We start from the raw sequence: 17,817 nt of genomic DNA on the forward strand, positions 1-17,817 counted from the left end.
CTTGAAGATGTCCTTTGACATATATCAAGTATTTATTTGAGAAGCACTCTGATGTAACTCAAGTTATAATTTACTAAAGTTTGAATTCATTTTTTCATATCCTATCTAATAAAGAGGGAATATGCTAATTGACCCTCATGCCATCACAAAGATGGTGGTGCCCACAGCCAATAAGAAGGAAATATGCGCAGCCCCGCCCACCTGCGGTCGTTACTGTGACACCGTAGTGGACAATTTGCATATTACCTCTTTATATATATAGATTACCCAATGAACATAGATGCATAAATACTCAACAAAATGTTAGCAAACCAAATTCAAAATAAATTTAAAAGATTATATGCCATGATCAAGTGGGACTTATTCTTAATTTGCAAGGTTGGTTCAATATCCACATATTAATAAATATGATACACTACCTAAACAATATGAAGAACAATGCATAACCCATGGACACTGACAGTAATGCAGTGAAGGCCTGGGAGGGCAGGGCAGGAGTGTGGTGGAAGAGGGGTTAATGGGGGGAAAGACAGGACATCTGTAATACTTTCAACAATAAAGATACATTTTAAAATAATGAAGGACAAAATGCATATGATCATACTAATAAATGCAGAAAAAGCATTTGACCAAATTCAACATCCATTTATGACCAAAACCATCAGCAAGGTGAAAATAGAGGCAACACATCTCAACATAATAAAACATGACAAGCCCACAACTAACATCATACTCAATGGTGAAAACCTAAAAGCATTTTTCTTAAGATCAGGAACAAGACAAGGATATTTATTTTCACCACTTTTATTCAACACAGTATTGCAAGTCCTAGCCACAGAAACTGGACAAGAATAGAATAAATAATTTTCAAGTACACATAGAACATTTTCTAGGATAGATCACATGTTAGACTACAAAAGAAGTATCAGTAATTTAAGAAGACTGAAATATATCAAGTATCTATTTCAACCACAATGGTATGAAATTAGAAATCAATTATAAGAAGTAAAACACACAAACACAACATCCAAATTAGAAAGGAAGAAGTAAAAGGCATCTAAGTTAGGAAAGAAGAAGTAAAACTGCCATTTTTTGGTAGATGACATGACACTATATGGAGAGAACCCTAAATAGTCCAGAAATCTGTTGCATTTCTATACACTAATAACAAACCATCATAAAGAGAAATTAAAAATAAAGTCCCATTTATAATTACACCAAAAATAATAAAATATCTAAAAATAAATTTAATCAAGGTTATATATGAACCGTACTCCTAAAATTGTAAGACACTGAAGAAAGAAATTGAAGAAGATACAAATAATAGAAGCATATACCATGCTCAAGGATAGGGAGAAGTAACATTGTTAAAATATCCATACTACACAAAGCAATCTATAGATTCAGGGAAATCCCTATCAAAATACCAGTGGCATTTTTCACAGAACTAGAATAAGTAATCCTATCTACATGGAACCACAAAAGACCCAAAGTAGCCAAAACAATCTTGAAAAAGAGGAGCAAAGTTAAAGGTACCACACTACCTGATATCAAACTATACTACAAGGCTACAGTAATAAAAACAGCATGATATTGGCTTAAAAACAGACACATAGCTCAATAGGATAAAATAGAGACCCGGAAATAAACCCAGGCCTATATGGTCAATTGATCTATGACAAAGGAGGCAAAAATATACAATGGAATAAAGACAGTCTTTTCAATAAATAGTGTTGTGAAAACTGGACAGATACATGCAAAAAAAATAATTAGACCACTTTCTTACAGCATATACAAGATAATTAAAAATGGATTAGAGATTTAAATGTAAGACCTGAAACCATAAAACAGATAGATGAAAACATAGGCAGTAAACTCTGACATAGCTCTTAGTAATTTTTTTGTTTATTTTTTATATGTCTCCTCAGGCAAGGCAAACAAAAGAAAAAATAATCAAATGGAGCTATAGCAAACTAAAAAGTTATTACACAGCAATGAAAACCATAAAAACACACAAATAGACAACCTGCTGAATGAGAGAAGACATTTGCCAATGATACATCCAGTAAGAGGTTAATATCCAAAATATATAAAGAACTCAAGCAATTTAACACCAAAAAGACAAATAATCTACATATTGATGGGACATACATATAATAAAAAATATTTCCCCCTAAAAAAAAAAGACAATCTAATTTAAAAATGGGCAGAGAGCCTGAAATGGAAAATAGCATGAAGCTTTCTAAAAAATTAGAAATATAATTAAAAATCTACACTAATAATCTACACTAATAAAAGAGAAACATGCAAATTAACCATCACTCCGCTACACCCACCAGCCAATCAGGAGCAAGTATGCAAATTAACCCACCAAAGCTGGCGGTGGCCATGGAGCTGGAGTGAGCAGGAGGCTTGGGTTGCCCCTGGTGATGGAGGAAGCCAAGCTTTCCACCCACCCTGGCTGGCCTCCACTCAAGGCTACAAAGTTTCAATTATAGAAGGTAAATAAATCCCAGATACCTGCTTCCAGCCAGCCCTTGCCTCCGCTCAAGGAGGCGCTGAAAAAGAAAAGAAAAAAAGCCCCTTACCCAGGCTAGCCACACCGCCATGGCCTGATCCCTGTAAACCAGCAGTAAGGACATCCTTCAAGGGGTCCCAGATTGGAGAGGATGCAGGCCGGACTGAGGGACATCCCCCGCCCCCATGCACAGATTTCGTGCACCGGGCCTCTAGTCAATTATAAGAAGTAAAGCACAGAATTTTTAAAAAGTGTGTTTTACTTCTTATAATTGATTTCTAGTTTCAGACATTATGGTTGAAATAGATGCTTGATATATTTCAGTCTTTTTAAATTACTGATACTTCTTTTGTAGTCTAACACATGATCTAACCTAGAAAATGTTCCATATGCACTTGTAAATTATTTATTCTATTTTTGTCCAATTGCTGTGGCTAGGACTTGCAAATATCATATGACCCATTTATGGATATTTATTCAAAGAAATCTAAAACACACATGCAACTCTATATTCATTGCAGCATCCACTATTTTCAATAGCCAAGATATGGAAGCAACCTAAGTATTATCAATAGATGAATGGATAAAGGAGGATATATATATGTATATATATATATATATATACATATATATATATATATATACATACACACACACACACACACACACACACACATATATATATATATATATATATATATATATATATATATACAATGAAATATTACTCAGCCATAAAAAAGAGGGAAATCTTGCCATTTGCAACAACATCGATGGACCTAGAGGATATTATGTTAAATAAAGTAAGACAGGTCTGACCCGAGTGACTCAGTGGTTGAGCATAGACCTATTATTCAGGAGGTCACAGTTTGATTGGTTGGATTGGTTGGATTCCTGGTCAGGCACATGCCTGGGTTGGGGGTTTGATCTCCAGTGGGGGACATGCAGGAAGCAGCCAGTCAATGATTCTTTCTCATCATTGATGTTTCTCTCTCTCTCTCTCCCCCTCTCCCTTTCTCTGTAAAATCAATAAAAATATTTTTTTAAAAACAAACAAAAATAAAGTCAGAGTAAAAATGACAAATACCATATGATTTCACTCATATGTGAATTCTAAAATACGAAACAAACAAAACACAAACAAACTCATAGATACAGAAAACAAACTGATGGCTGCCAGATGGGAGGGGATTAGGGAGCTAATTGAAACTATTTATTTAAAAGACATTTTTAAAAAATTAATTGCAATCTGTATATATAAAAGCCTAAGCGACTGGACGATGAGATGACTGGACGACCAAGCGACCGGCCAGTAGCTATGATGTGCACTGACCACCAGGGGGCAGATGCTCAATGCAGGAGCTACCCCCTGGTGGTCAGTGCACCCCACAGCGGGAGCACTGGTCAGCTGACAGAGGGGCGCCAGACACCGGGCTGACGGCTGATAAGCGCAGCTACTGTGGTGTGAGCCTCTCCCTTGGACACTACCCTGCACATCAGAGAGGCAGGCGCAGTGAGGCCGGGATGAGCAGGAGCTGTGTGGTGCCCAGCACAGGCTCCTCCACTGCCACCTGTTGCTTCACGCACCACTTCGTGCTGTGCAGGATCAATGCGGACAGCAGGCTGTAGCCCTATGAGCTGGCGGGTAAAGTAAGGCCGGGCTGTGGCAGCACAGAGGTCCACTGATTCCCACGGGCCAGGCCAAGGGACCCCACCAGTCCCGGTGCCGAGGAATTCGTGCACCAGGCCTCTAGTTTAATATATTAAGGCCTGGTTAACTTACTTGGAAAAGATCAGATCTATGAATAAAATCTATTAGAACACAGCTAAATCACATAGAGTGAAAAAGGTGAAGGGATTAAGAAGTACAAATTGGTAGTTACAAAATACTCACGGGGAATGTAAAGTACAGCTTAGGTAATATAGTCAATAATGTTGTTGTAAATATGTATGGGGTCAAGACCTATTGGAGAGATCATTTTGTAAGTTATATGACCACTATGCTGTACACCTGAATCTAATATAATACTGAATGTCAACTGTAATTGAAAAAACACCAGCAGTCACCCTCTCACTATCATTTTCTCCTTTCCAACAGCAACTACATTTAGCTCTTTAAGCTGGATATTTTGGTATTTTCCTCCAATTATTAAGGAATATGCTGTGTTATCACTCTTGATTTTTAATTTTAGAAATTATTTTATTGACTTCTCATTGTGACTAATGAGGATGAAACTCTGGTCATATTCTTAAAATTTGTTTTTAAGAATGGTTTTGTGGAAAGATTTCTGCATTGGCAATCAAGAGAACTAGGTTCAAGTCCTGACTCTTCTGGCCATTGCCTCTCTAGGTTTGTTTCTTAATCTGTAAACCTTGAGATTTAGCCAAAACCGGTTTGGCTCAGTGGATAGAGCGTCAGCCTACGGACTGAAGGGTCCCAGGTTCGATTCCAGTCAGAGGCATGTACCTTGGTTGTGGGCACATCCCTGGTAGGGGGTGTGCAGGAGGCAGCTGATTGATGCTTCTCTCTCATCGATGTTTCTAACTCTCTATCTCTCTCCCTTCCTCTCTGTAAAAAAATCAATAAAATATATTTTTTAAAAAAAGGAAACCTTGAGATTTAGGTAAAAAATCCCAGATCTTATGACTTTATTAAGAAAAATTTGCATGAATCAAATGATTATTCAAATGGTTACTGTTTAAAATAATCCTTTTGTAAATTATTTTAAAAGTGGAGAAAATATCTTAAATTTAAATCTGAAATTATAAACTATTCTTAAAGCAAGTTTATCTGTCTGTCCACAAGTCACAGGAGAAGAAACTAAAGAGAAAAAACTATAATGCTAACCACACAATTCAAAATAACTAGAGGAGAAACCAAGGTGGCGGCATAGGTAAACACTTGAACTTGCTGCCTCGCACAACCACTTCAAAACTACAACTGAAAGACAAAACGGATATCATCCAGAACCAAAGGAAGGTTGGCTAAGTGGAAATTCTAAAACTAGAAGGGAAGAGAAAAGCACACTGAGACTCAGAGGAGCTGCAGAAGTAAAGTGCAGAGGTCCAGGGCGCGCACGGAGAAGGCTGGCAACTGAGTACGCAGCTGGCTTTTTGAATCCACAGGGAGACACAAGCTCCCAACTGCTCTGAACTCCAGTTCTGGGCGAGACTCTGGGAACTCAGACACACACGGGGAGAAACTGGACTGTCTGGCATCGGGCAGAACTCGAGGGCAGCTTTCTCTCAGAGGTGCTTGCAGCGATTACCATGGGACACTGAGACACAGGGGCCTCTTAGGGCAGGGCTGATGGGAAGCCATTGCTGTTTGCTCCACCCTGAGACCCCGCCCCAACCAAGCTGTGTGCAGAGGCTTTTGCATATGAATGGCCTGGTCCTTTGAAATCTAAACTTACCTAACAAACTGCAGCTTAGTCAGTGAGACCCAGAACATCTAAAAGAAGGCCCAAGGCCCCACAGCAGCTTGCATTGCTTCACAAATGGGCCTCATCTGGGCACCTCCAAAGTCCAAACAAAGAAGAGGAATCTGCAGATCTCTCCGTAGCTCCTGCTGGGTGGCCTCAGGCAGAGGCTAAATTAGCACCTCCTTGGAGATCCAAGAGCCAGTGTACCCAGGGGTCAGAGTAGGGCCATCCAGATTACAACTCCTCAGATCCATAAGGGACACACTTGGGGGACAGACTCAGTGAGCACCAAAGCCCCACTGAAGCAAGTCTTGTCTCATAAGGGTGTCTCCAGCACAGAAGTTCTCCCTTTGTAGACACAGCTGATCCTCAGCCAATTGGCCTGGAGGTCAATTCCTCCCAGTGATACCAACAACAATCAAGGCTTAACTACAACAAGACTGTGCACACAGCCCACAAAAGGGTGCACCAAGTGTGTCCACCTCAGGTAACTGGGAGGCTGAGCTACTGGGCCCTATAGGACACCTAACACACAAAGCCACTCTATCAACTCAGGGAAGCAGCCAAAATGTAGAGACAAAGAAACAGGTCACAAATGAAAGAAAAGGAGGAAAGCAAACGACTGGATATAGAGTTCAAAACCACGATTATAAGGTTTTTCAAAAATTTTCTAGAAACGGCCAATAAATTTAGTGAGAACCTCGAGGATATAAAAAAGAACCAACTAGAAATTAAGCATACACTGAATGAAATAAAGAATAATATAGAGATCAAACAGCAGACTAGAGGATCGCAAGAATCAAGTCAAAGATTTGAAATACAAAGAAGCAAAAAACACCCAACTGGAAAAGAAAAAAAGAATCCAAAAAGTTGAAGATAGTGTAAGAAGCCTCTGGGACAACTTCAAGCGTACCAACATCAGAATTATGGGGGTGCCAGAAGAAGAGAGAGCACAAGATACTGAAAACCTATTTGAAGAAATAATGACAGAAAACTTTCCCACCTGTTGAAAGAAATAGACTTACAAGTCCAGGAAGCGCACAGAACCCCAAACAAAAGGAATCCAAAGAGGACCACACCAAGACACATCATAATTAAAATGCCAAGAGCAAAAGACAAAGAGAGAATATTAAAAGCAGCAAGAGAAAAACAGTTAGTTACCTACAAGGGAGCACCCATACGATTGTCAGCTGATTTCTCAACAGAAACTACACAGGCCAGAAGGGAATGGTAAGAAATATTCAAAGTGATGAATAGCAAGAAACTACAACCAACATTACTCTACCCAGCAAAGCTATCATTCAGAATTGAAGGTCAGATAAAGAGCTTCATAGATAAGAAAAAGCCAAACCAGTATTATATGAAATGCTGAAAGGTATTCTTTAAGAAGAGGAAGAAGAAAAAGGTAAAGATAAAAATTATGTATCCTAAGAAACTGGAAACACCAATATGAAAGGATATATGCACCCCTATGTTCATAGCAGCACAATTCACAATAGCTAAGATTTGGAAACAGCCTAGGTGCCCATCAGCAGATGACTGGATCAGAAAACTATGGTACAACTACACAATGGAATACTATGCTGCCATAAAAAAGAAGGAATTCTTACCATTTGCAGCAACCTGGATGGAATTGGAGAACATTATGCTAAGTGAAATAAGCCAGTCAATGAAAGAAAAATACCACATGATCTCACTCATTTATGGATAATAAAGAACATTATAAACTGTTGAACAAAAAGATAGATACAGAGACAGTAAAGCATCAAACAGACTGTCAAATTACAGCGGGAAGGTTAGGGAGAGGTGGGGGAGATAAGAGATCAACTGAAGGACTTGTATGCATGCATATAAGCATAACCAATGGACGCAAAACTCTGGGGAGTGAGGGCATGTATGGGAGTGGAGTGTGGGGGGCAATGGTAAGATATGTACACATATAATACCTTAATAAAAAAATAAAGAAAAAAAGATAAAAATTATGAACAACAAATACATATCTATAACAAGTGAATCTAAAAATCAAGTGAATAAAAAATCTGATGAACAGAATAATCTGGTCAATATAATACAATCAGGGGCATAGAAAGGGAGTGGACTGACAATTCTTGGGGGGAATGGGGCGTGAGAGGTGCGGGAAGAGAGTGGACAAAAATCGTACACCTATGGATGAGGAAAGTGGGGGGTGGGTAAGGGCAGAGGGTAAGGTGGGAACCAGGTGGAGGGAAGCTATGGGGGGAAAAAGAGAAACAACTCTAATAATCTGAACAATAAAGATTTATTTAAAAAATAAAATAACTCTAGAATTGGAACTCAGGAATTTTGCCTGCTGATCCAAGACTGATTTATAGCTTATTATAACAATAATTTTATATCATACCTCATACATGTAATCATATACCAAGCCTTTTTCATCAAAGTGGCATTCCCATTTACCCACAGAATCAGGCACTGGGTTGCTTTCAATTTTTCCCAGTATGATTGATCGTAGGAAAGAATCAAAAATAATGCGACCATTTGTATCACAACTTCCTCCAATGGACCAAATCAAAGAAAACATAAAGCAAGCCTGTTGGTAAAAAACAACAAGAAAAAACAGATAATAGTATGGTGACTGCCAGAGGGAAAAGGGGTAGGGGAAGTTGAAGAAGGGTAAGGGGGCATAAATAGTGATGGAAGGAGACTTGACTTGGGGTGGTAAACTCACAATACAATATACAGATGATGTATTGTAGAATTGCGTGCCTGAAACTTGTATAATTTTATTAACCAATGTCACCCCAATAAATGCAATTAAAAATATTTAATTTAAACTCATTATTTAAAAGAAAATTTTAAAGAATTAATTACAATTTAAGATATTAGGCCTGGTTAACTTGGAAAAGATCAGATCTATAAATAAAATCTACTGGAATACAGCTAAATCATATAGAATCATTTCTCTTGCAATAGTTATCTAAATTTAAAATGTCCATGCCAAATGATCTAGGAATTTCTCTTTTAGGACTTTATCCTGAAATATATTTCCAACTGTTAAAATGATATATGTACAAAAAATTTCACTGCAGCATTATTTGTGATAGCAAAGGAATAAAAGGAACCAAAATGTTCTTCAATTGGGGCCTGTATAATTGGATTATGCTACATACACTGGAATACATGCAGCTGTTAAGAAAGAAGATAACTCTACTGATATGGAATGATCTCCAAGATATACTGTGAGAAAAGATGTAAATAAGTATAGATGGTATGCTAACATATATAAAAATTTATATAGCTCTAGCCAGTTTGGTTCAGTGGAGAGAGTATCGGCCTGTGGACTGAAGGATTCTAGGTTTGATTCTAATCAAAGGGCACATGCCCAGGTAGTGGGCTCAAACCCAATAGGGGACGGGCAGGAAGCAGCTGGTCAATGACTCTCTCATCATTGATGTTTCTATCTTTCTCCCTCTCCCTTCCTCTCTGAAATCAATAAAAAAAAATTTTTTAAACTTATACACATCAAAGTATGCATCAAATACCTCTAGCAGGCTACCTAGGCACTGGTAATAGTAGTTGGCCTGAGAGTGGCTAGAGGACTGGTATGGATGGAAAACCTACTTCTGCCTTTCGAATTTTACTCAGTATACATGCCTTATTTAGTTTAAACATCTATCAAATATATTTTAAGAGGAAATTTTCAGCCAGGTATAGACCTATATTTGTCTAAAAATGATTCTGAACCATTAAAATAATTTTGGGAGTTTAAGTTTACCAACAGAATGAAAAATTCCAGGAAATATATAACATGAAGGTTACATAGGGAAACTATTCCTAAGATACTTTTATTTTATAGAAAGGTAGCACTGATATGTATGAAAGTATATTAAAAACTAATTCTGTGAAATGCAGTTCCAAACTTAGGGAGAAAAAGGGATATGAATAAATTACATTTCAAACATGTCTGTTCAATTTCTTTGAAAGTGGAGGGAAATAAAGACAAAGGGAGAGGGGAAAGGAAGAGATTATGGTTAATAGGGAACCCTGGAATGTGAAATGTCTGAGGTAATTTTATGGCAACAGATGAAGGGAAAACAACAGGAAGAAATGCCATTACCAGATTAGAAGAGAAGGTAGACTGAGTAAAGGAGATCAAGACTTTCAGGAATAAGGGGGTGGATGGGAAAGTAGCATACACCAGGGAAGAGAGCGAAACCCCTCTTTCCTTTGGCTCCCTCAGAGTGATGTTCTCTGGCTTTCTCTGACTTCTAGACATTAGCCATCCTGGACGACTGAATCCTCCCTACCCCTGTGCTCTATGGATTCTGCCAGCAATGCTCTACCCAACAGGTGTGTGCCTACTCTTGTCGTTTGTAGCCAGCTTCTTGCAGTCTGCATGCTGGTTTGATTAAGACAAAATCAATTCACCTAAAGTCCATCCTGGATTAATATTAAGTCACCTTATTGTTTATCAAATTATGATATTTTATCAATTACAGGGTAGATTTGGTTTGTTTTGACATATTTTACTTTCTTGAAAGTGTTTTTTAAACCAAAATACCAGGTCAGGGCAACTTTAATGTCTTCAGCTATTCTTTCAGTGCTCATCAAAAACCAGCTCTGGATCTTACAATGTCATTCTCAGTACAAGTATCCTTTGTCAGAGGCATATTTTATTCTGTAATTAAATACCACATTAAGAATAAAACCAACCATAATCCAAACATGAAGGTGCTTGCTTGTAGGCTCATTTTCTACCACGTCACAGAGGAGTACTTCAAAGAGGCGTGTGAGAGATACAACTGCATTGCTATCACTTGTAGGAATCAGTTCCTGCAAAGTGAAAAAAAAAATGATACTTTTCTTTCATCTTATTTAAAAAGCAAAAGAAGATAAATATTTTTAAAACTGATAAAAGCATATATGGTTTTCATAAAGTGTTTATAACTTTTAAACATAAAGAATTTAAACTATACATGATAAATACATCTCTCAAATATTTTGGTTTAGCATATTACATAGTTATACGTAACATATTCTAAACTCTCTAAGAAATAAAAATTAGCTACTGTAAGAGAATAAACAGTGTTCTAGGGGTAGCAGAAATAAAGTCTCTAACTGCCATACATTCATTTATTTATTCAACAAACACTTATAAAAAACATGTTATACCTATATACCAAGCTAGGAGATATAGAACACACACTATCTGAAAAGTAGTGTTATTGAAGTTAAATGGACAAAAGTAATATGGGGTGATACTGACAAGGCAGAGGAAGTACCAGGGTGGGGGAAGGCTACTAGAGTACTTGTGATAAACAATTAGCCCAGACCCAGGGAGGAGGTCAAGAAGGGAAGTGGGAGAGGAATAAATCAAGAAAGGCTTCCCAGATTAAGTAATAACTCAGCTAAATTTGGGGGGCGGGGGGAGAAAGTTAGGCAGGTGCTAAAAGGAAGGACATTCAAGGCAGGAGAAACTTTATATTCACAGAAATGGAAATAGAAGCAGACCCAGAATTAAGGGAATTTTGTAGGTTGTGAAAAATAGGTTGTGAAAAAGGAGTGGCAAGAAATAAGGCTTAAGAAGCAGAAAGGTATCAGATTCTCAAAGGCTTTGTAGCCTGTGGTAAGATTTCATGCTAAGAGAAGAGGGTTACAATGGAGGATTTTAAGTAGGGGAGTAAATGGAATGAATTTGTGTTTTGGAATCTTCATTCTGGTACCCGATGTAGACTGGACCAGAGCAGCTCTATTGTATTGATTCAAGTAGAAAATGATTAAGGTCAGTCATCTGAGGGATGCAAATCAAAATGACAATGAGGTACCATCTCACACCTGTCAGAATGGCTATCATCAACAAATCAACAAACGACAAGTGCTGACGAGGATGCGGAGAAAAAGGAACCCTCGTACACTACTGGTGGGAATACAGACTGGTGCAGCCACTCAATGGAGAACAGTATGGAGTTTCCTCAAAAAACTAAAAACTCCCATTTGACCCAGTGATCCCACTTCTAGGAATATACCCCAAGAAACTAGAAACACCAATTAGAAAGCATATATGCACCCCTATGTTCATAGCAGCACAATTTACAATAGCTAAGATTTGGAAACAGCCTAAGTGCCCATCAGCAGATGAGTGGATTAAAAACTGTGGTACATTTACACAATGGAATACTACGCTGTGGTAAAAAAGGAGTTTCTACCATTTGCAACAGCATGGATGGAACTGGAGAGCATTATGCTAAGTGAAATAAGCCAGTCAGAGAAAGATAAATATCACATGATCTCACTCATTTATGGAATATAATGAACAACATAAACTGATGAACAAATATAGCTCCAGAGACAGAGAAGCAGCAATCAGACCGTCAAACCTCAGAGGGAAGGTAGGGGAGGGTGGGGGCAAAGGGGAGAGATCAACCAAAGGACTTGTATGCATGCATATAAGCCTTATATTATAAGGCTAACAAATGGACACAGACAACAAGAGGGTGAGGGCATGAATGGGGGAATAAGAACACATATGTAACACCTTCACCAATAAAGAAATTAACAAAACAAAAAAAGAAAATGATTAAGGTCAGAACAAAGGTTACTAATAGGTAGAAGTGGGTGATCAGAGGAACTGGGATGGAGAGAAGATGGCAAATGTAAAAGTTAGCAAGGAGGGAAAATCCATAGATCTTGGGGACTAACTGAATGTGGAAAATATGGGAATGAATTATAAGAATAAAATCCATCACTCAGAAGTGTATTTTATATTATTTACAATATATAGTATTAGAGCTTTAAAATACAAGAACTGAAAAGTGACTTTATCTGTATATTTTCTCTATAAAGACATTGTACAGAATCTTCATAAAGTAGAATTTTTTATAGTTTTCCTTTAATGCAAAATATTTTTCCTATCTTATAAATAATATTTTAGGATAAAGAAATCTACTGAATGAATACCCTTTGTCTTTGCTAGATCAATATACAGTGTGGGGCAAAAGAAGGTTTCTAGTTGTTCATATGAAAAACAATGTAATAATTTATAAATATTTATACAATAAACTGTTTCACGTACTCACAACTGGAAACCTACTTTGCCCCACTCTGTATTTATTTATATGTAAGAAACAAATGTGTGTGCATGTGTGTCTGTGTGTATATGTATGTGATGGGTTGAATTTTGGTCCCCCAACAGATTTTTTGCCCATGTCCTAATTAATCCCATGGACTCATAAATGTCATCTTATTTGCAAAAAGTGTCTTTGAAGATGCAATTAAGAATCTCAAGATGAGGAGAATATTCTGAATTATTTGATAGACCTTAAATTCAAGGTCCTCAATCTTTATGAGTCATACAGTGGAGAGACAGACAGAGTAGAAAACCAGGTAAGCATAAAGGAAGAGACTTAGAGTTATATAGCTACAAGACAAGTAATATCCAAAGCCAAAAGAAGCTGAAAGAGGTAAGGAAAGGCTCTCCCTTATAGCTTCCAGAGGAAGCGCGGCCCTGCTAACGTCTTTTTCTTTTTAATTGAATTTTTTGGAGTGACATTGGTTAGTAAAATTATATAGGTTTCAAGTGTATAATTCTATAATACATCATCTGTATATTGTATTTTGTGTTCACCACCCAAGGTCAAGTCTCCTCTGTCACCATTTATCCCCCCTTTATCCTCTTCTGTCAGCCCCCACTTCCCCTTTCCCTCAGGTAATCACTATACTGTTGTCTGTATCAATAACTTCTTAAAAATTTTTTTTCTTTAAGTTTTTTCTTAATCCCTTCACCTATTCACTCAGCTCCCTAAACAAATTTCAATGGGTCAGAGAACAATAGTGTTACCTTGCATTGTTTCTTACGAAGCTTTAAAGAGGGCCATATTAACCAGTCAAAAAGTCCTCTCAGAAGAGCCTGATGATCATGTTCCTGTAAAGGTCCCTTCAGTGAACTCAACCATGAAGACACAAGCGGTTCCCATCCTAATTGTGAGGGTTCCAAATAAATCATGCCACAGCGGCTTACAGTGGCGGGCTAGAGAAAAAAGGCACATTTTCTTTTTCTATTGTTGCTCTTATAGCAGTAATACCTGTAAGTTATTAACTACTACTTTGCATGACTTATAAAGCCCTTCATGATCTGGCTCCTGTCTTTCTCTATAACCTCACATACTATTTGAACTATTTAAAGTTACAGTTCCCCAGGCATGCCTTGGTTCAGGTCTTTATATCTTGTCATGATTTGGAATGCCCAGCCCCAAACAATCTCCCTGGAGAAGTCTTACCTCTCAAAACCAGATCAAACACTCAAATGTTTTCCATACCCTTCCTGGGCACACACCCCCTCCACATTCTTAGAGCACTTACATGTAGCTCTATATTGGGATTATTTATTAGCATGCTTCTCGTCTTCCCTAAATGAGCATACACTGTGTCTTATTCATCTTTGTATTTCTAGTGTCTAACTCATCTTCTGAAACATAATAAAAACACTATTGATTAAATAAATAAATTAATAAACAAACAAACTACTGTTATAGTAAATTATGAACTTACTGAGGCCTGGGAAAGGTCCATTGCTTCAAAGATTAGGCTCATTTGAGGGGACATTTGAATGATTTCTCCACTCATAAGGCAAAGCTAAAAACAATTATTTTTTCAAATGTTTATGTAAAAATTTTTCAAACTTCTCAAATAAAAAATCTATTTTACTTATAAGGTAATATATGTGATATGATGTAACAAGTTAATATGAATACTCATATACCTATCTCCTAGATTTATCAATGTTAACATTTTGCCATATTTTCTTCTTTTAAAAAAATTATTTTAAAGATCATTACATACCATGACATTTTATATTCCAATATTCATCTAAAAAATAAAGTCTTTTCTATATCACCACAATATGATCACATCTAACACAATTACCAATAATGCCTTAATATCATCAACTTACCCAATATTCAAATTTTCTCAATTGTGCCAGAAATGTCTTTTCAACTGATTTATTAAAACCAAAATTCAATCAATGACCATGAATTGTGTCTGCTATGCCCCCTTGGTCCCTTTTAATCTAAAATATTCCTTTTTAATCAAATATGTAAAATTAAATTTATCAACTTCTCCCTTTCTGCAAAACTCCTTTCTTGTTCATTATTACTAAAGCCATTCTGTCTTCTTAATATCTTTGGCTTCTAACTTTGGAATTATCAGGTTTTAATAACTTAATAATAATTATTAATTACTGATATTCCAAGTTAATTTCATTACTAAGTCTCTTAAATTCTTCCTATTCATTTATTTTTCAGTATTTCTTCTCCGCCTCTACCATTACAACTGTAGTTCCAGTTTTGTCCCTATCTAGTTATATGTCAACTAGAGGCCCAGTGCATGAAATTCATGCACGGAGGGAGGGAGGTCCCTCAGCCCAGCCTGCACCCTCTTGCAATCCGGGACTGCTGGCTCCTAACCACTCTCCTGCCTGCCTGCCTGATGCCCCTAACTGCTCGCCTGCCTGCCTAATTGCCCCTAACCGCTTCTGCCTTGGCCCCCACACCTGGGACACAGGCTTCCCTCCTCTGGTCAGCCGCAGGCAACCAAGACTGGGCTTTCCTCCCTCTGGCCAGCTGCAGGCACCTGGGACCCAGGCTTCCCTCCCTCTAGCCAGCCGCAGGCACCCGGGACCCAGGCTGACCTCACTCAGGCCAACCGCAGGCACCTGGGACCCACACCGGCTTCACCCGGTCCGGCCTCAGGCACCCAGGACCTGGCCTGGCTTCGCCCGGGCTGGCACCTGGAACCCCAGGTGGCTTCGCCCGGGCCGGCACCAGGACCCTGGGCATCTCCACCTGGGCCAGCACAGGCACCAAGAACCCTAGGCTGTGCTGCCTGGGACCTGGGCGGCGCCACCTGGGCCCCGGCTTTGTCAGGAAGGATGTCCGGAATGATGTCAGGAAGATGTCCAGTCTATCCGGTCTAATTAGCATATTATCCTTTAATTAGTATAGATTGTTGACATAAAGTTAATCCTCTCTAATAAAATGGTAATATGCAAATTAACCATCACTCCACTACATAAGCCATGCCCACCAGCCAAGTCACGCCCACCAGCCAATCAGGGCGAGTATGCAAATTAACCCCAATCCAAGATGGCTACAGCCACAGAGAGCAAGGTTTCCCAGGTAACAGAGCAAGCCAAGCTTTCCATAGCCATTGCAGGCCTAAGCCTCCACTCAAGCTACAAAGTTTCAATTATAGAAGGTAAACAAATTCAAACAAATGGCGGCAGAATGGAGCTTGAGAGAGCAGGCCAGGGTTGCCGGCGGCAACAGGGGAAGCAAAGCTTTCCGCACACCCTGGCCGGGCTCACCCGCTTAAGGCTACAAAGTTTCAATTGTAAAAGGTGAATTAACTGCTATAAAAATGGCTGCCGCCCCAGGCTACAAAGTTTCAATTGTAGAAGGAAAATAAATTCCAGATACCAGGGCCTCCCCTTGGGTTGCCAGGGGGCGTGGCCGGCCTGCAAACCACCATAGGCCCCTCGCTCAGGCCGCCCCACACCCCAAGGGAACCCCCACCCTTATCTGTGACACCCTTCAGGGCAAACCAGCTGGCCCCCACCCATGCACCAGGCCTCTATCCTATCTAATAAAAGAGTAATATACAGATTGATCATCACTGCAACACACAATATAGCTGCCCCCATGTGGTCAAAGATCCTGCCCCCATGTGGACACAAGATGGCCACTACAAGATGGCCAGCAGGAGAGGGCAGTTGGGAGGCACCCGGCCTGCAAGGGAGGGCAATTGAGAGGGACCAGGCTTGCAAGGGAGGGCAGTTGGAGGTGATCAACCCTGCAGGAGAGGGCAGTTAGGGGTGACCAGGCCGGCAGAGGAGGGAAGTTGGGGGCAAACAGGCTGGCAGGGGAGCAGTTAAGTATCAACCAGGCTGGCAGTGGAGTGGTTAGGGGGTGATCAGGCTGGCAGGCAGAAGCGGTTAGGGGCAATCAGGAAGGCAGGCCGGCAAGCAGTTGGGAGCCAGCAGTCCTGGATTGTGAGAGGGATGTCCGACTGCCCGTTTAGGCCCGATCCCGCCAGGATCGGGCCTAAACGGGCAGTCGGACATCCCTCTAGGAGTCCCAGATTGGAGAGGGTACAGGCTGGGCTGAGGGACAACCCCCCGCCGTGCACGAATTTCGTGCACTGGGCTTCTAGTCTATACTAATAAAAGGGTAATATGCTAATTAGACTGGATGTCCTCCTGGAATCCTTCCAGATGACCTTCTGGATGAAGCCGGGGATGCAAGGGAAGGCCGGGTTCTGGGTGCCAGAGGAAAGCTGGTGCCGGCAGCTGGGGGAAGGAAGGCTTATTCTTGCACGAATTTTGTGCATTGGACTTCTAGTATTTTCATAATATTCCTAGAGGCCTGTTGCACGAAGAGATTCGTGCAATAGGCCTTCCTTCCCTTGGCTTCCAGCACGAGTTTCCTCCGGCACCTGGGACCCGGGCCTTCGCTCCAGCTGGAGTCTGCCGCCTTTGCAGCAGACTCCGGCCAGAGTCTGCCATCTTCACTGCAGACTCAGGCAGGAGTCTGCTGTCTTCCATCTTCATCTTTGCTGCAGACTCCGGAGTCTGCAGTCTTCGTCTTTGCTGTGGCTGGAGTGCTGCTCCTGTAGATCCCTTTGCCCCCCACCCTCCCTCTCATAGCAGGCATCCTGCCCCGCCAGGCCACTCCAGGCCTGGAGCTGCTGGGCGGCTGCCATATTTGTCCTTCTAATTTGCATATTCCCTCCTGATTGGCTGGTGGGCGTAGTGGAGTGATGGTCAATTTGTATGTTTCTCTTTTATTAGTGTAGATAACATGGCATTTAACATTTCTGAATCTGCTTATAAATAAATGG

At 39.8% G+C, this 17,817-nt stretch overlaps 1 protein-coding gene across 1 annotated transcript in view; it reads right to left on the reverse strand.

Moving 5' to 3' along the window:
* The window catches only part of DNAH12 (dynein axonemal heavy chain 12), a gene marked incomplete at both ends in the record, with an annotated part of 220,130 nt that overhangs the window by 103,239 nt on the left and 99,074 nt on the right, over nucleotides 1-17,817 (reverse strand). The window contains 4 exons of the mRNA XM_079795396.1: nucleotides 8,324-8,512; nucleotides 10,636-10,755; nucleotides 13,760-13,948; nucleotides 14,470-14,553. Of these exons, the coding sequence (XP_079651522.1) occupies nucleotides 8,324-8,512; nucleotides 10,636-10,755; nucleotides 13,760-13,948; nucleotides 14,470-14,553 (582 nt within the window). The remainder of the gene's footprint in view (nucleotides 1-8,323; nucleotides 8,513-10,635; nucleotides 10,756-13,759; nucleotides 13,949-14,469; nucleotides 14,554-17,817) is intronic.

This window comes from Cnephaeus nilssonii, assembly GCF_951640355.1.
Source record: "Cnephaeus nilssonii genome assembly, chromosome: 17".
NCBI classification, from domain to species: domain Eukaryota; kingdom Metazoa; phylum Chordata; class Mammalia; order Chiroptera; family Vespertilionidae; genus Cnephaeus; species Cnephaeus nilssonii.